Source organism: Empidonax traillii, unplaced genomic scaffold (assembly GCF_003031625.1).
Source record: "Empidonax traillii isolate 1590-97213 ecotype Southwest subspecies unplaced genomic scaffold, ASM303162v1 scaffold1340:size210426, whole genome shotgun sequence".
NCBI lineage: Eukaryota > Metazoa > Chordata > Aves > Passeriformes > Tyrannidae > Empidonax > Empidonax traillii.
Window position 1 is genome coordinate 118,387 of NW_020956533.1, and position 19,288 is coordinate 137,674.

A 19,288-nucleotide genomic window follows, 5' to 3' on the forward strand; every position below is an offset into this window, starting at 1 on the left:
TACCCTCACACCCTAATATCTAATCTAAACCTACTCTCTGCCAGTCTGAAGCCATTCCCTCTTGTCTGTCACTCCAGCCCCTTGTAAATAGTCTCTCTCCATCTCTCTTGTCACTTGCTTCAGGTACTGGAAAGCTATAATTAGGTCACCCTGAAGCCTTCTCTTCTCCAAGATGAACAATCCCCATTCTCTCAACCTTCCCTCATAACAGAGGTGTTCCAGCCCTGTAATCATCTTGGTGCCTCCTCTGAACTCGCTCCAACAGGTCGATATTTTTCCTGTGCTGGGGACCCCAGAGCTGGAGGCAGCACTGGAGGTGGGGTCTCACCAGAGAGGAGCAGAGGGTCAGAACCACCCCCCTACCTGCTGTCTCACCAGAGAGGAGCAGAGGGTCAGAACCACCCCCCTACCTGCTGCCCACACTGCTTTTGATGCAGACCAGGACACAGTTGGTGCTTTCAGGGCTGCCAGTGCACATGGCTGGGGTGTGTCCAGTCTCTCATCCATCAGCACCCCAAAGTTCTTCTCAGCAAGTCTGCTCTCGATCTGCTCATCCTCTAGTCTGAACTGATACCCAGGTTTGCCCTGACACAGCCTATTTTATAACCTCATGAGGTTCCCATGGGCCCATTTCTCAAGTTTTTTCCCAAGATTTTTTTTTCAGAATGTGGGTATTTTTCTAAGAGTTATTTATGTTAGATGTCAATATCTGTACTGTAGACACTTCCAACTGCACTGAAATGAAAGTACTTTTTTTGTAGTCACAGGAGAGAAATAAACCTTTTCAGGAATAATTACTTTAATCTTACAGGAGACCTGCGGAGTCAGTAGCCTAGATTCACCAGAACTGAGGGATGTTTAAGACACTTGGCCAAGTGAGTGTTTCTCTTTATTTACTTGTGGAAAATATAGTTTTTTACGAAGAATTATTCAAATCCTACATAGAATGATTCTTTTGGGTTCGTGCCAGTCTGTTAGGTATATTTTGCTATGTCCTGCATGTAGTGAGATGAAGCTTATCCCTGATTTAAAATCCTAGGAGACAGAAAGTTTATTAGAAATAATGAAAAATGTAGGCTAAAGAAAAGGTAGGGGAGTGGTAACAAGAAAATAAGACATAAAAATGGAATGGTCACATATGCAAATGTTTTGCAGAGTTCTAGCATTATTGCTGTTTAGATCCCTGAAGGAGCATTAATTTATCAGAATGATGAGAAACAGGAGGAGGAGATGAGAATTAGCAGGTCACAATTAGACTAGAAAATACCCAACTTTTCTTAATTTCATCCTCCTACTTTATTCTCCAGGCATCCAAAAGTAATGTATCCAAAATTGATTATTTATTACTTTAATTATGCTTGGTACAATTCTAAATGTCTATCCATAGTTCCAGGTATTAACATGTATGCCATCAGTGCATCAAAAAATACAACAAACACAAAGTCTGTCTACAAGTAAGCTACTAGTAACTCCCAGCCCCAAGTGATTGTGGCCACCATGTTTAAATTCACTTGGGATTGAATCACATAAAGTTGATTTCTGTATCCACATTACATCAGGTCTATACACATTTCACCCAAGTCTTCCCCGTGCTCTGTCTGGTGGTTTTGTGAGTTTTTGAGATTTCTTTTTGAAGTTACTACAAGTTGTATTACAGCCCAAAAAAGTGTGGTTTCAGTTCTACAAAACAGAGTGTGTGAGTTCTGAGTTCTGTGACTCTGCGTGGAACAGGTGCGTTTAATGGCAAGATTTCCTTGGACTATATTAGAAATAGAATTTACTTGCTAAAATAGATATAGGCCTGCCAAAAAACTTAACTGTGGTCTCTTCTGGAGTGCTTCACTATTCCTTCTTTCATTTGCCAATACTTTGAGATAAGGCCTGAACATTCTGACTGTCTGCCTGGGTTACATTTATGTGCACACTACTTCTTACATGAATCAGATTTCCAGAGATGAAGACTTAACTTTTCAAACCAGTGGATTTTTCAGCAGCATAAAGTTGAAGTGACTAGAGCCACACACAGGTGTCTGCTTTATTTTGTCCATTGAAGAAGGGAACAGATTGTTAGTTCTTTGGGTATCCAAGACATCTACATAGGTCTGGAAAATACAACTCAGAAAATACGGAGCTGAAGGTTATGAAGATGCCTCAACAGTGTTGGAAGAGACACACATTTTGGAAAATAAATCCCAAACAATTTGCCTTCCTTTTAATGATATGAAACACTGTCCACACTTTGTTCTATTGACTCTCTCCATTGACTGTAACAGGGGTTTAGGCATATTTCACTTATGGACACTTGTGGTATGGTGCTTTAGTCTTTGGGCTGAATCTTGCTCTGAGTTGTAGGCACACAAGGGAGCTGGATTTACCCTCTGAATGGTGTCTTTCACACCTGCAATCTTATTCATACTTAATGCTTGGGTACTGCTTTCCCTGTGGAACCTCAAACAATTTTCAAGATGAGTAAAATCACTGTTTTATGAATAGAGAAACTAAGGCAATGATAAGTGAAGAGTTTTATTGGTCAAAGCTACCCATCATGAGCCAACAGCAGAGTAGAAGCGCCTTGAATTCTAGTCTGATGTCTTGTCATAAAGACAGCATTGACTTTGGAGAAAGGAAAAAAAAATCAATAGTGCTACAGTAGCTGCCTAACACATTAAAAAATAAAAAGCAAACAAGCAAACAAAAACCCATTAGATGATCTATATCTGCCATGAGGTTTAGAAAAAGGAGGGAAATTTATTTCCTCTAATTTTGTTCTTAGTTCTCTTGGGCTTTGAAGGATAATATGCTGCGTGATATTTTACCATCCTGGGAAATCTTACACTCAACCAAAGCTACAAAAAGCTTGCAGGAACTGCATATGCTCACACTGTGTTTTTTACAAACCTGCCTGCTTTCAACCATTCAGAGAAAAACAGAGAAACAAAGAGGGTAAGGTTTTAGCTAAAGGAAAGAGAGAAAGAAACATAGATGCTGATTTCGTGTTCACACAAAGACCATTTCATTTCTTTTTCTCTAGATTTGTTAGAGGTCTTTCTTCTCATCTGCACTCTGAGAATACCAACAGAAGCTGTGAATGTCTTCGAAATGGGCATTCCAGGTTCTTGTCAGGAACTGTAGTGACAGGACAAGGGAGAATGTCTTCACACCAAAGATCAATAGATTTATATTTAGATTAACTATTGGAAAGAAAGTCTTCTCTGTGAGGGTAAGGAGGCACAGGTTGCCCAGAGAAGCTGTGGCTGCCCCTGGATCCCTGGAGTTGTCCAAGGCCAGGTTGGACAGGGCTTGGAGCAACCTGGGCTGGTGGAAGGTGTCCCTGCCCATGGCAGGGGGTGGGACCGAATTCCTTCTAATTCCTAATTCCTTCTAATGCAAACCATTCTATAATTCTATGATTCTATGAGTAGTTTCCAAGAGAAACAAAATGTGAGAGATAAGAAAGGGAGGTTGCTTGGGAAGGAAAAGAGAAGTGGATACAAAAGATTAAAAGTGTAGAAATATGGACATTTCTTATTGTACTTGATGTTCTTTTAAAAATCCTATGACCTCTGTTGAGAGTAGGAGTTAAATATAACCTTTCCTTCACTATTTCTTTCTGTATTATATGCAAGATATATGGTAAAATCTGGCACTTGTACTCCACTTTCACTGGACTAAAATGTAAGAAAGATTCACCATTATTTTTACCCCGAGAAGCTTCATTCTTGAAACCTGAAGAGTGATCTGGTATTTGAGGACAGCCTGCAATGCTCCAGTTAATCACCATTTTTTATTAAATTATTGCTGGGCAATATTCCAGAGTACTATGAGGTACATCTGGAATTGTTAAAGCCTGCATTAGAATGTGGGACCATAATTATTATTTTCTCTGTTTGACATCCTTTTCATTCAGGTACTTTTCAATTGTGGTTTGTGTTCTATAGCATGCTAAGATCATTTAAGCTAGATTTTTCCCTTGTACTGCTTAGATCTCCAATGATTATACTGGAAACCAAGTTATCTGCCTTACCTGTCAGCATTGACCACAGCTTAAATCTCATGGAAGGTACCTACACCAAGTTATTAAAGTAGGGTTGAAGAGTCCCACATACATTATAAGCTGGAAAATGTGAAAGCCACCCCCTTAGAAATGAAACTGTATTTTATCTGCTGTCACTTTATTATTTGGCAGCAGAGATGTTCTTCTAATGAAATATGTAAGTTATGTAATTAGACCAATTTTACACAGATTATCTATAGGCAAGAGAAAAATCAAAAGTGAAATAGATATTTTGAAACTCTAAGACAAAGAAATAATGAAATCACAAAAATATGTGGTTCTCCTTCTTTGTTTCATAATAATAATAGATCTTTTTCCTAATGTTTTATATGAAAAATATTTTGTGAAACATAAATCCTGAACACCATTCTAGAAAACCAGTTTATTATTGGATAGGAATGTTCATGAACAGTTTAAAAAATGTTGCTTGAAACTTTCCCTAAGAAGTGGAAAAGAAGAAGAATAAACATCAAACTTCAGGTATTTTGTGATAAATCAAGACAAATTTTATAAATCAATCTAGAAGAAAAATTTTTTAATGTGTATTGTAATTACTGCAGTCTAAAACTATATGAAAGCTGTTATTTGGGATGAGAAATGACATAATATTTTAGTCAATCCATCAATATACTGAAAATGAGACATTTTCAGGTACAGAGGTCCTTTCCAATTTTGAAAAGAAAAGAAATACATACATCCCATAACCCTAGCAAACTTAATGAAAGTACTATATTTGAGAGAAAAACCACCTTTTTTCTTCTGCAAATATTCAAGAGCAAGGAAGAGAATAAAACAGCTCAAGTTTCCTTTACACGAGTCTAGTCAATCAGAAAGGCTGTGCTTTTATCTGGATCTCTTGTCATTAGCAGCCACCTGGGGGCCAGCTTGGAACTGAGGTCAAAAGCACATTTCATAATGTTGCCTTTTCCCTTTGACTGCCTTTTAAGTGAAATAAGGGGTAAGAAGCTCTGTGAGGAAATCAGTGAAGCCTAAGCATTTTCTTGAAGTGAGGATCTGAATCACCAATTCTACTGTAGGCATCAAACATTCTCAGAATTGGTTAAAAAATAAAGAATGTCAATTAAGCAACTGGTGTGGAATGTCTACTTAAACTGGGTATTTGTAACTCCAGTATGAAAAGGATGGTTGGGGGAGATAATACAAGATGTTCCTTATTGCTTTATTTTTCCTCCTTATACATTCCAGGTCTTCATGATACAAGAAAATAATACCTACATCCATGAGTTCATCCTCGTGGGATTCCCTACCATCACAGAGCTACAGGCTCTATTGTTTGTAATTTTCCTCGCTGTATATTTGCTGACTGTCATTGAAAACATAGTTATCATCACTTTAGTCATAAGGCATCCCCAGCTCCACAAGCCCATGTACTTTTTCTTAGGCCATCTAGCTTTTCTAGAGGCCTGGTACATCTCAGTCACTGTTCCTAAATTGTTGGTCAACTTTCTAGTGAAGAATAAGAACATCTCTTTCACAGGATGTATGGCCCAGCTCTACTTTTTCATTGCCCTGGTCTGTACTGAATGTGTCCTTCTGGCTGTCATGGCCTATGACCGCTGTGTGGCCATCTGCAACCCGCTGCACTACACAGTCATCATGAACCACAGACTCTGTGTGCACCTGGCCATGGGCTCTTGGCTGGTTGGCTTTCTGATGTCTCTGCTAAAGGTCTTCTTCATTTCCCAGCTCTCCTTCTGTGGCCCCGGTGTCATCAACCACTTCTACTGTGACATCAGCCCGTTGCTCAACCTTTCTTGCACCAAGCCGTTAGTCGCAGAGATGGTGGACTTTGTCTTGGCCTTGGTTATTTTGTTGATTCCCCTCTCTGTCATTGTAATTTCTTACATGTGCATAATCAGCGCCATTGTGTCCATTCCCAAGGACCAGAACAGGAAGAAAGCCTTCTCCACCTGTGTTTCTCACCTCGCTGTTGTCATCATCTTCTTCTCAGCCACCCTCTTCATGTATGCCCGACCCAGGAGTATACACTCCTTGGATTTCAACAAGCTGGTTTCCATAATTTACACTATAGTCACTCCAGTGCTAAATCCATTGATTTACTGTCTGAGGAATCAGGAAGTAAAAGACATTTTATGGAAGGTTGTGGCTGCTCTCCCCAGGGTTTCAGCATCTGATCACTAATGCAATGCTTGGAAGATAAGTCTTCTGACTGAACTTTTCTGAACCCTATGAAAGTCTAATAAGACTTTGACAGAAATGAGTATTATGGTTTTCTTTCAACATCAGTGGTTAAGAAATCCTTTTCCTGAGTCACTCTGCATGTTCAGCTAACATCAGTGAATGCTAATACTACATGAATGTAAAAGAAGGTATTTCTAATGAACATATTGCACATCATTCCTGAGGAGTAGAAAATACAATAAACATCATCTTCGCTTAATGTATATCTTTGGTATGCATCAAAGAACAATATTGCATTCTGACCCTGATCCAAATTAAAATGAAACTGTGATTCAAAGAACTTGAGGCAGCAAATAAATAGTTATGTCAACCTTTTTTTCACAGGGATTAGGATGGGAACTTCAGTAATTCAGATAATATTGGTCATTTTAGATAGCTGCCATAGGAGAACATGAATCAACACTGAGAACTTCCTTTGTTACTAACTTTAAATATAACTTTGGGAATTAGCTGAGACTCACAAAACAAAGTTTTAAGTTTAGAGAAGAGGGTTGATTTGCATAGTTTGATTTCCATTTTAAATGCTAAGTGAGCCTCCTGATTTTCAAGTGCTGTTTTCCTCTGGTCCTTCTATACTGCATGAGGAGATATATATAAGTGCTGAAGAAGAATCAGTTGTCTAAACACAGGCATCTAACAGTATTTCTGATACCATCTGGTATCTATACAGACACTGGAACTGTAGGAGTCCTGATCTTTCCTAAAGTAACATTCATGTTTCAAGTCATATTTCAAATGTCCTTCTCTCCAGAAAGGTTAAGGTCTTGCCAAAGGTCTTGAGTGATATATCAGACCCCTTATTTATGAAATAGTCACAATACATGAATGTGTAGACAAATCAGTTCCACTTGCAGGGGTATTATGCTTTGTGAAAACAGTTGATCATGTAGGCACAATAATAGATAACTACTCAGGTACAGATTCATATTACACAGTTCTGTGTAGTTCCTGAAGAATTTCTGTCAGTGATTTATTCATAGGGAGAATCACTAGCCAGTAACTGAGGAATTATCACCTCCAGAAGACATTTCACAGCAGCTAAGTTAGGCTATTGTTTTGTTTCCTGCAAGTGCTGCGTAGAAAGCATCAGAAAGCCGGAATTAGCCTTCATGATTTTCCTTCTTGGACCCCTTATTTATACACAAGAAAAGTAAACACTGCAATCCCATGAGTAATTACTTACATCTTATGTATATATATATATATATATATATATATATATAATGGCCAGTCTTCGTGAACAAAGAACCAGGGAAGGTCTTTCCACCTTCCAGCCTGCTCATTGGATTGTTTAGGTGAGACACAGTGTGCGCAGAACTGAGCCCACCCTTTAATCCTGAGGTTCATCTGCCGGGGCCAAACGAGCTTGGACGGTGGCAGCGAGGTCCTCAGGACGTAGATGGATTGTCTTACAGGGCTAACGAGCTCCATCTGCCCGGGGAGTGGCCCCGACCGGGAATCGAACCCGGTCCTCGGCGGTGACAGCGCAGCGCCTTTAACCACTAGACCACCAGGGGCTCCCTATCTTATGTAATCTTATACTGAACTGAAGAGACAATAAGATTTTCACAGTTCTTCTTCAGGAATCTTTGTAGGGCAATCACAGCCTTCCAAGGAGGAATTTATCCACTGGTATTTCACTGTGTACAGCACACACAGGAACTACAGTGAGCAACATATGTGAGCTTCTGAGCTGCTTGTTGATATGTGCTTATAGAGTCAAGGAAGAGAGGAATAGATGTGGCTATGGAATAATTCCTCTGACATGTTTTCTTCTTAATGGGAGAAGTACTACCTGGAAATGCCTGTCTTTTTTTATTCCCTAGAAATAAAACAAGCTGACTCTATTATATATTCGATAATTAAACTGACAGCTATCTAAATTTCATGAGATGAATTCCAGCTTCTCAGTATAGTCTTCTTATGTTAAGGTAGCTCAGGTGTTTTCTCCAGTTCAAGTGACAGAGAAATGTAAGTATTATATTTGACTTAGGAGAGTCACTATCAATCTCTTGCAATTGCTTATTCAGAGATTTGACTGATGTGTAAGATGGACAGTTTGAAATTTGAAGCACTCAGATATCCCTGGTTTTATAAGTAGAGTTAATACTGTCTGGGTCAGGAAGTACTGAATATATGTGCCAGGGAGACAAATGGGTTAATAATGTAATTTAGGCTATGAAAAAAAGGCAACATTTTTCAGCTTCTTTTTAGACTTTTGGAATTTCTCGTGGTAATAAAAGCTAACAGTCATGGTTACAAAGTTATATGAGTTTGCACATTACAAGTCTTAAATTATGTTTTATATAACCACTTCTGCAGGTATAAAATATTTTAAATTAACAAAACCTGGAGTGGTATTTCAGTGTCAATGAGTCATTTTATGAGGATGGATGTTTTTTCATCACTGAAAATCTAGTTTGTTATATGCTCTTCTCTAATGAATCCGGGAAAGGGAGAAGAGGTGGTTTGTTTCTTTGCTTTTAACAAGAAATAAAATATTACAGGTGTTTTAAATCCTATATTAAATCTTTTATTAGATTACAGGATGGCAAACTTAAAGGAGAGAAATGTTCATTTTCCAGTTTGAGAGGTTTTTTGTCTTTTAGGAATTTGAAATGAAAATGAGCATTAGAAAAAAAAATTAAAGGTGGACAGACAGAGAAACGGCAAAACAGGGTATGGAGTGGAAGAGACACAGACATAGAAATGAAATGCATTTCTCCAAAACATAATTCATCTTCCCAGAGAGCTTTATTTAGTATAACACATGATGAACTCTGGAAATACCTGGTTCACTTAGTGAATATCCTGAGGCTTTCTATGCTGTGAAAATGTAGCTCTATTTCACAGGCAGTGCTGGAATAACTTAGATTTCTAGAACTAAGCCCAACTGTCTAAGTCATACAGATGCATCCTGAATATTCAGCATCCCCTGCAAGTTAAAGAGAATTGTGCATCCAGCTGTTCTATGGGCATTAAACACCCATGGATTTCACTAATAATCTAGTCCACTAATTATGAACCAGATATCAAAATCTCATATTGAATGTGCTCTTGTATCTTCAAAATGGTGTATGATCTGAATGTAATAATGCTCTTTCTTTTCTCCCTCCCCTCATGTTTTTCCTTTCCTTACTATTATCACTCTTTCTCTCTCTCTCTTCTATCTTGCCATTTTTTCTTTTCTTTCTCTGCAGTTTTTCTTCTCATTATTTCTTTGATTTCTAAAATATTAATCCACTTTCTTTCTCATTGCCTTTATTTTTTCTCTGAAGCTTGATGCTCTTCCCTTTGTCATGAAGGATAAAAAAATTTTCCAGGACTTTGTCCTCTTGGGATTTCCAATTACCATGTGTCATGGTTTTGCTCTGGGTCAATTTGCTTTCACACCTCCCACACAATTATTATTAGTTGAGAGAAGGTTTATGCAGACAAAAGAGACTGGATTTGGGGAAAATAGTATGAACATTTATTAGTAGTAAAATAAAAACTACTAAGGAACTATATCTATAACAATTCTACTTAAGTAAAAGTGCTATGTATTTACAGAAATACTTCTCCCCCCTTTATATCAGTCCAAAGAGGAAAAGCAGTCTCTTCCTCCATTCTCGGAGTTCCAGGTCTCCTCAATAACTGCAGCACTCTCGTCATAGCTGGAACTCTTTCTCTCTTGCTCTGTGTTGGCCTCCAGAGCTGGGCCTATCCCCCTCCGAAGGCTGGGGGTTACCCAAGTCCTAAAGGTTTTCTCTTCCATGGTCTTGCAAGGGGACACTTGCCTACCATGGATCTTCCCCACAGGGTCACAGGGGATAATGGCTTATGAGTCCACCCTTGTTTTCCTGTGAAGGTCCCTTCCCAGTCCTTGATAGACCTCTCCGACATGGGTCTAGCGTGGATCTCACACGTAGATCCCAACATCCTTACCCGAGCCATTTTCTGCTCCAGCGTAAGTTCTCTCAGGTTTACAGATCTCCAGCACCAGCAGCATGGATCTCTCACTGAGATCCCAAGCTTACCCGAGCCATTTTTTGCTCCAGCGTAAGCCTCAGGGTCACAAATCTTCAACAGGACTCTGCCTCATTTCAGTCCCTCTCATGAAGTCTCAACTTCCTGGTACATCCACAAGCTCCTTTGTGAGTCACATGAGGGTCTCCTCACCCCAACAATCTTCTACAGGCGATAGGGATTATTTTTCAGTCTTTTCCCTGCTGAAGGGAGAGAGCAAAAGGGGGAAGAAACAGCCCTCCTTCTTTCGAACTTTCTTTCTCTCTCCTGTAGCTGCCAGCTTTGACCTTGGAGGTCTCTTATCTCTTCGCCAGAATTCTTCTGTAGCAGTTCTTCGTCCAAGTAATCAGTTCTTCTAAAGTTTTTTTTTCTTCACTCTCTTACAAGAGAGAAGGGGGGCTTCAGTGCCGCACCTGCCACCCAGCCCAAGCTGGGGGAGGAGGGAACCCTGGCCCTCCTCAGGGCCCACTGCCGCTCCCAAATTGCTGCCTAATTTTAACTGTGCAACAAGCCTTCTCTTCCTTTTTCTTAAATATGTAATTAGCAAAGGTGTCACTAAGAGTTTTGATTGTCCTTTTTGTCTGGAAATCCACCTGGACAAAACCATCTTCAGCCCCAGGGGCTGGTCGGTTGGGCAAAACCACGACACCATGGAATTTCAGATGTTGATCTTTGTGATATTCCTGTTGGTCTACATGCTGACCTTCTTGGAAAATATACTCTCAATATACTCTCAATTATCTTCATACATATGAACTATTTGCCCCATGTATTCTTTTCTCAGCAACCTCTCCTTCCATGAGGCTTGGTACATCTCAGCCACTGTTGGAGAACTTTCTTGTTGAAAGCAGGAATACATCTTTTGGAGGCTGTATGATGCAGCTTTACTTCTTCAGCTCTCTTATTTGTACTGAGTGTGTCTTCCTTGCAGTTATGACTTATGATTGTTAGGTGGCCATCTGCAATCCCCTGAGCTATTCGGTCATCATGAACCACCAGCTCTGCATGTTACTTGACACATGCTCTTGGCTCAAGGGCTTCTTTACCTCCATGTTGAAAGTAGTTTTCATCTCTCAGATGTCTTTTTGTGGCTCCGATATCATCAAGCACTTCTTGAGTGACATCAGCCCCTTGCTGAATATGTCATGTGTGGAAATGACAGTGGCTGGAACAGTGAATGTCATCCTGGCCTTACTTATCTTGTTGGTTCCACACTCTGTCACAATTATTTACTATATATGCATCATCAGCACTATCTTGCATGTCCCCACATCCCAGAGCAGGAAGAAGGCGTTCTTCACCTGTGCTTTGCACCTCACTGTAGCCATTATCTTCTTTTCAGGCTCTCTGTTCATGTATGCTTGACCCAAAAGAATCCATCTTTTTGACTTCCACAAGCTTGTGTCTACTGTGCACAGTGCTGTATATCCCATGCTCAATCCCTTCATTTACTGTCAAAGGAACCAGGAGGTTAAAGTGGCTATGAAAAAATCTTCATTGTTAGGCAGATGGTCCCCAAGGTCTCTCAAACCATTGTTGTCCACCATAAAGATTGTTCCTATGGACAGAATGTGAGAGCCAGAAGAAAAGGTTTTAATATCTAGGTTGTACTTAGTCAGATCTGCAATCATAATAATGCTGGGTAACTCAAGAAACTGAGACATATGACCCCTTATCTGCTTTGACTGACATGCACTTCAGGGAACAAAAAGAAATGTCTGGGATCTCGTACATCAATGGCTTTGAGAACAGAATTTACATCTGTTAATATCATATATCCAAATCCAGGCAATATCTGACAGATAAGGTGGGATGCATATGCCTAACTACAGGCACCTGCTTAATGTTTTAAAGACCTTTGGTATTCTTCTTTACACATTTACAAATGTGATTTTAGAAGGGAAGAGTCTTTTCTGCAGTTCCTGTATCATATCTGCTGGTCCAAAAGGGGAGGTCTCAAGACACTCTATGCTGTCTCAAATTCCACAAGAAGCTTAGGAATTTGGATCAATCCTACTGAAAGATAGTAACAGTAGAAGGTAAGAAAGTGCTTACTGTGGAATGGAAGAAGCTCAACTTGAGGTTGAAATAAATAATCTAAATAAATTGAAGACTTTAAATCCTCTACACTGCAAAGAAAATAACTTTTTTCCTTTTTATATAGGCCATTTTCAATAATTTCTGTCATATATTCTGCTGAAGACACTGTGTCTTAATTTGAATATGACTCAACATACAGTTGTTTTGGAATTTTGTGTATTTTAGATTAAGTGGCGTCATCTCTGCTGCCTTTGCCAACATCTGTACCAGTAAATTCCTTTACTCTAGGGAGTGATCTGTGGCCATTTTGCTAAACATATCATAGTGTCAGATATATCCTGACAGGCCCCTTTTGGTGAAGGTGGCCATGCTAATGAGCAATTCCTTGATTGTGACCTACTTCGAAGCCTTTTGCATCTGTTCACCCAGGTCTTCTATCAGTCTGTTGTGTGCTATTCACTGCCACTTCTCTGTTCCACAACAGCAATATCAACTTCTCAGTTTCCCCCATGCTTCTTCCCCCATGGATCTTAATATTCATTTCTTTTAAGGGATCCTTTTTTTCCATTTAATTTGGTTTTTACTTGTTTGTTTATTTAGAATGACACTCTGGTTAAAACACTTCTGATGCAACTACATTAAAATTCATTTAATAAGACATTCACCTTTATTTTGACAGTGTTTGAAATTGTTTGAGTATTAAATATTATATACAACAATGCAGTTCCCCTGGCTATGTAGCCCAGAATGTCTAGATTTCACACTCTTCATCAACCATCCCTTTTAGAACAGTCAGGCTGTGCCTGAGTTGCATTACAGAAGTTACACACAAAAGAGCAATTAATCCTCAAGCTTTTAACTACCCATAAGACAGATGCATGCCATGCACATCACTTGTCTGTTCCACACCTGTCATTTGTTAGTGCTCACTGTGAATATATGAGTGTTCAATTCCAATTCATCTTTTCAAATGCCAGTTAAACCTTCAAGGTTACTCCAGCCACAGAGGATGAAGCTGTTTTGCCTTATCTATACAGGCAGTCACAGAGGTTCCTGCACTTAAAATTCTCATCTTCTCCCTATCTTGGGACTAGGGAAGGACATAGGACACAGTATGTATGAAGGCTTGTGGTTCTAATTCCAGCCTCGTGTGACCCATCTCTATCAGAGGCAGTCTGATAAAAAGCTTAGTTTGCCCTCTGGGAAGGAGTTTCTCCCTTCTTCCCTGACCAGCACTAGAGAAATCACTCCATATCTCTAACAGTGAAATCAAGTCAAATATATCATATGATAAGAATAACATATTTGTTGTCCTGCATCAGGCTGTACTGACTAAGTACAGGGCTGATGAACATAGATCCTAGAACAGCTCTAATTATATTGTTTGCTATATTCCTTTTTTCTCCTTTTCCTTTCTCCAAATAAACAAGTTATTCTTATGGTTTTCTCAGCATTTGCTTTGGTTTTGCTGATTTTGCAATCTTACATGATAACTACATCCTTAGTATGTGACACCTTGTAAGACAGCAGCCCTTTCTCAGTATCTTTTAATATCTTTCACCCTACAGAAGTTCCCAATACTCCCCTTTCAATGCCAGAGAATCAGGTCTCTTCTCTCAACGTTGTTTTGTTACCTGGACTTACTAAGTACTCACTTGCCCAACTCTGCATTTCCCTCCACATAAAAAAAGTTTCTGCTGATGTACCCTGATAAATCACAGTTTGTGGCTTTTGCCCTATGTTAGTTTTTCTGCCACAACTGAAGTTGCTGAAGACTGCTTTTAGGTCCCCTCTCAGCATTCTCCTCATCAGATAAAAAAAGACTAGCCATATTCTTACCATCTCTCCTGTAAATAACTGTTGGATATAGTGGTAGATCGGAGAGAGTCCATTATCTCCATTATTCTCATTATCTTACGCTAATTTGATTGATAATAAAATCAGATAATTTCCCCAAGTTGAGTCTGATTTTCCCATGATGACAATTGGTGAGGGATTTCTCCCTTTCCTTATCTCAACCCATGAGCCTTTGATTATATTTTCTCTCTCCTGACAAGTCAAAGATGGGGAGTGATAGAGAAGTTTTGGTGGGAACCTGGTGTTCAGTTAAGGTAAAGCCACCACACTACCAAAACTGCTTCCTGGATTCCTATGGCTATGCTGGTTTTGAGTCCCTTTAAGTGGAAACGAGTAAGAATTTAGACCATGCCAAATGACACTAAACTGCTGTGCTTAGGCAGCTGAACTCAGTCTTAAATGTTTGCATATTAGGTGTTTAAATTGGTACAAATGAATCCTATATCTAACATATAATTAAATGTAAATATATATATATAAAACTCCATTTTGATGGTGGAGTTTTAGTTGATAATTATTGTACATAACTGGGAGTACTTAAACAGGTACTCAGGCACTAAAGTGAGTTTCCATATGTCAGTGAGACAGCTATATAGGATCAGGCAACCCAAGAAACTGAGTCTGTCTATTCTAATAGAGAGACTAGTGGAGGAGTCATTTCAACATAATATTTGTACTGTCTTGTACTATTCAGAAAATGCATATCGTGGTTATTTATAGATCTGAAGGTTGTACAAGTAACTCCAGTGTAGGTAAAAATACTCTGAAGTGATCACCAGTTAAGGCTCTGGATTTAGATTAGGACACTAAAGTATTTTTCTACATTAGCTTTTGGTAAATGACTGCCATATCCTCTGCCTCAGGGTATGTTTTTATTTTCCTCTGCCCTACAAAAATCAATAGGCACTACCTGGTATTATTTCACTGTTCATTGTCTCAGAAAAAATGTTAGACATTTTCAGAGTTTCTTACTTCTACTCTGCATGGAATCACAGAGGAAACAATCTCTCTTTCTGTGATTGCTTCCACTGGGAGGCTATCTACAATTTCTTAATAAAATCTCATGAGACACCAAAGGTAAATAAAGTGACCGTTTTATCTGTGTTGGTATAAATCATGCGACCGACACAACAGTCTACGCTTCCTCTGTCCCCTATTGATCATACGCTCTAGGATCAACTAAGGCAGTGGATTCTGCTCTGAATTCCCACTACAGAAGGTTGAGAACAGTTTTCTTTTTAATAGCACAGGCTGAGCTGGTTTTATTTCTGAAGGATTAATCTGAGTTAGCTGCAAACAAACCAGACCCAGAATTATAATTTGCTTGCAGTTTTGATGTATCTCAGATGCTTTGTGTACTTTTTATCTCAATAAGCTTTATGGAGACGTAAGTCTCCTCAGAGCTAGACACAGAAACCTCTAATGGGCTCCTTCAGATATGTTCGGAGAGTTTTTTAAACATCAAATTGAATATATCCGTGTGGGACTTCACAATTCCATCACAATTCATGGGATATACATGATATAACTTTAGAAATATTTAGATGAAGAAAATAAAACACTGGCAACGTGAAGGTCTATCTACAAGGTCATAACCTATAACTTCTTTATACTGGATGGACAATATCATAGCATCATTCATCTGGCTTATTTTAGACCTGCATCTTAGATGAGACAGGACTTGGAATGCAAATTTATCTCCATGAAATATAAAGTAAAAATCATGCCTTAATTTTTAAAATTAAAATTCTGAATTGAGTAGATAGATTTAAAAAAATTGATTTCCAAAAAGGCAGCAACAAAGTGTTTGAACTTTTACAATGTCTTTAAGTGCTGGTGTAACATATTGCTATGAATTTAAGCCTGTGTAGTTAGGTTTCATTGTATTAATTTATTACAGGTGGATAAGCTCATCTCTCTTCTACAGAATGGGTGGGAGGAATGAAACCAAAGTCACGTATTTCATTCTTCTGGGTTTTCCCACCACTGCTGAACTGCAGCTGCTTATCTTCTCTGCTTTACTTCTGGCTTATTTATCAACTGTGTTGGAAAACTTCCTTATTATTCTCGTAATCCGAAATAACCACACTCTGCAAAACCCCATGTATTTCTTCCTAGGGAATCTGTCTTTCTTAGAGATCGGGTATGTTTCTGTCATTGAGCCAAAGATGCTTAGAGATGTCCTCTCTCATGACAAACATATCTCATTCCAGGGGTGCATGACACAGTTGTATTTCTTTGTGACTTTCATTTGTACTGAGTATGTCCTGTTAGCTGTTATGGCCTATGACCGCTTCCTGGCCATATGCAGACCTCTCAGATACTCACTCATCATGAATCATCAGTTTTGTGCTCAGCTGATAGCTGGCTGTTGGATGTGTGGTTTGATCACTTCTTCTATCAAGCTGAGTTTTATAGCCCAGCTCTCGTTCTGTGATGTAGGTGCAATCAATCATTATTTCTGTGATATTTCACCCTTACTGAATATGTCCTGCAGTGATTCCTCTTTGGCTGAGCTAGTGGACTTCATCTTGGCCCTGATGGTCATCATGGTACCTCTTTGTACTGTGGTGACCTCCTATATTTGCATCATATTCGCTGTATTGAAGATCCCCTCTTCTCAGGGGAGGCAAAAGGCCTTTTCCACCTGCAGCTCCCATTTGATTGTAGTGTTATTGTTCTACTCCACCACTCTTTTCACTTATGCCCATCCTAAGCTCATGTATACCTATAGGGCTAACAAGTTGGTATCAGTCCTGTACACAGTAGTTGTGCCACTCCTGAATCCTCTTGTATATTGTCTTAGAAACAAAGAAGTCAGGTTTGCTCTGGGAAAGGTTTTTACTTGCACAAGACACATCTGAGAAATCAAATACAGACTCCTGGAGAAGGGGCTTTGCTCGTGGAGATCAACTGGCAGTGCTGATGAGCTAATGTCAGGAAGTCCAGAGCTTAATCCATGCCAAAGTGAAACTCTCCAGTTCATGCATGCGGTGCCCATATTTCCTGAACTAGAGCTTAATAAATCTAAGTTAGATCTATGTTTATACTATGCTTTTGGTTTGAGATGATTGGGGTTTTTTTTTTGTTTGTTTTCCCCCAAAGAATCTATGTTGTCACCCATTCTTAACTCTCCAGCTGAATGACTTCTCCAGTTTTCAAGAGAAGTTTTGGAAATGCGTGAGCCTTGGATCCAGCAGTCTGCACGAGTCTGGAAAGACTGAGTTAAACACTGATCATCTGGTGAATTGGTGCCTCTAAGAAAACTACTCCATGTTCAGAATATCAAAGTGCTTCAAAACATTTAATATTCTGTAACAAACAAGCAAACAAATAAATCTGTCAGCTAAGTGCATCTCTATATGACCATATTAAATATGGGTTTGAGTTTGTGACTGAGACTGTAATTTCTGGTATTCTATGCTCTTTATTAGCATATGGCCTTTTCAGATTTTGCACTTCATGAAACATCCAGTTTTCCAGGGAAGAAACTGTAAGACACTTGCTGGAAGAACTTGTCTATGCATATTGTTGCCACATATTGCCACAGATACAACTGTTTTAAATCAGACCTTTGTGAATACTTGAGCACAAGGTTAGGGAGTGGTGTCAAGAACAGCCTGAAGTTAACCATAATGGGGAGCTATGACCAGAAATGTTGGGTGCTGGCTGTATTACAGGTATTAGCAGAAAATCTGTGATGAGAAAATAGGTAACTGACACAATATGAATACACATTACAATACGAACCATTGGAAAGGAGCCAAAAATCCAGTGGTTCTTTAAATCTGCATTAGAGATCAACAGCTACAGATACAGGTAGATAGAGATTCCTCCAAAAATACCTATAATTTAGACATTGAAGTCTAATGTCTATTTAGATATCTAGGCAAACTACCTTAGGCTCCTTTACCTCTATTGCATATGGATTATCACCATAAAGGATATTTATTCTCTTTATCTATAATATATGCCTTTATGTTCAGCCATCTCTAGGAAAACAGGAATCATGAGTAACAGTTACTTGAAAAGACAAATGCAATCACTCCAAACATCCCTGCATCCTCTTTCTTTCCTCAGTTTTTATTGCTGAGCATGATCCTATATGGTCAGCTGGGGTCAGCTGTCCCAGTTCTGTTCCCTCACAACTTCTTGCCCACCTCCAGCATCCTCACTGGCAGAGTTGTACAAGAAGCAGCAAAGGCCTTGACACTGTGGCAGAGCTAAAACATTCCTGTGTTCTCAACACTGTTTTCATCACAAATCCAGAATTTAGACCCATACAAGCTACTATGAAGTAATTTAACTCTATCCAAGCCAAAATCAGTACAGTGTTAGGTCACTTTGTTCTTCTTACAGTATGTTAAATTATTTATACACCAATAATCACCTAATCTATTTCTCCTCTCATTTCAGTTTTTCATTTATAAAGTGCAAATGATAGCATTTCAGTAGTCTATAGTGAGTTTTCCATTGAAGTAATAAATTTTGCACGGTGTGAAGTTCCTTTAATACAGTGATTTGGCTACACACACTGACACTGGGTTTAAAGCACTGATCTGAAGGTGATTGTTTGGAAATTAATGTCAAGAAAATCTTTCAAATACACTGTGTAGAGGATTATCATCCAATTATTATGGGTTTAGGTACACTAATAATGGTGTCGTTAGATAACCTGAAACAAATAATTGATTACCTATTCAACAGAGGTTTCTAAGTGTTCTTAGGGAAAGAGAAAACACAGAAAAGTTCTATACAAACACAGTCTTTTTGAGAATGCAAGCTATCTCTTGCATCTAAAAGTTCATGTCTGAAAGTTTTTCTAATAAACGCTTTCGCAAATTCAAGGTTAGATGTAAATAAGTCACCTCCCACAAGTAATATAGGTAAGACTGGAAGTCCAGTTTTAGCTTTTAAGACTCTTACCTTCTCTCTCAGTCTTGCTCTCTGCCTCTGGGAGCTGATGGGAATGTATGCAAATATAAAATAGTCTGGTTTTAGAAAAAATTGATCTATCATCAGTCACTAAATTTGAGAAGCTTTTTTATCAAGAACATCTGGGAAACAACCCTTAAAAACAAGGGGGTTCAGGAGGGATGGATGTGC

The 19,288-nt window shown here is 38.9% G+C and overlaps 2 protein-coding genes and 1 pseudogene across 2 annotated transcripts; all 3 read left to right on the forward strand.

Annotated features, from left to right (window-relative positions):
- Positions 1–5,266: 5,266 nt before the first annotated feature.
- Positions 5,267–6,217, forward strand: LOC114069694 (olfactory receptor 6B1-like). The gene has a single exon (XM_027906661.1). The coding sequence runs from the start codon at positions 5,267–5,269 to the stop codon at positions 6,215–6,217; it is 951 nt and encodes a 316-aa protein (XP_027762462.1).
- Positions 6,218–11,073: 4,856 nt separating this feature from the next.
- Positions 11,074–11,860, forward strand: LOC114069695 (annotated as a pseudogene).
- A 4,250-nt stretch (positions 11,861–16,110) lies between these two features.
- Positions 16,111–17,046, forward strand: LOC114069700 (olfactory receptor 6Y1-like). The gene has a single exon (XM_027906667.1). It carries the CDS (start codon positions 16,111–16,113, stop codon positions 17,044–17,046), a length of 936 nt encoding a protein of 311 aa, XP_027762468.1.
- Positions 17,047–19,288: the final 2,242 nt, after the last annotated feature.

Bases quoted from the DNA above. Each gene is read 5' to 3' on its own strand.
- LOC114069694 (XM_027906661.1), top strand. From the start codon at position 5,267: ATGATACAAGAAAATAATACCTACATCCATGAGTTCATCCTCGTGGGA.
- LOC114069700 (XM_027906667.1), top strand. From the start codon at position 16,111: ATGGGTGGGAGGAATGAAACCAAAGTCACGTATTTCATTCTTCTGGGT.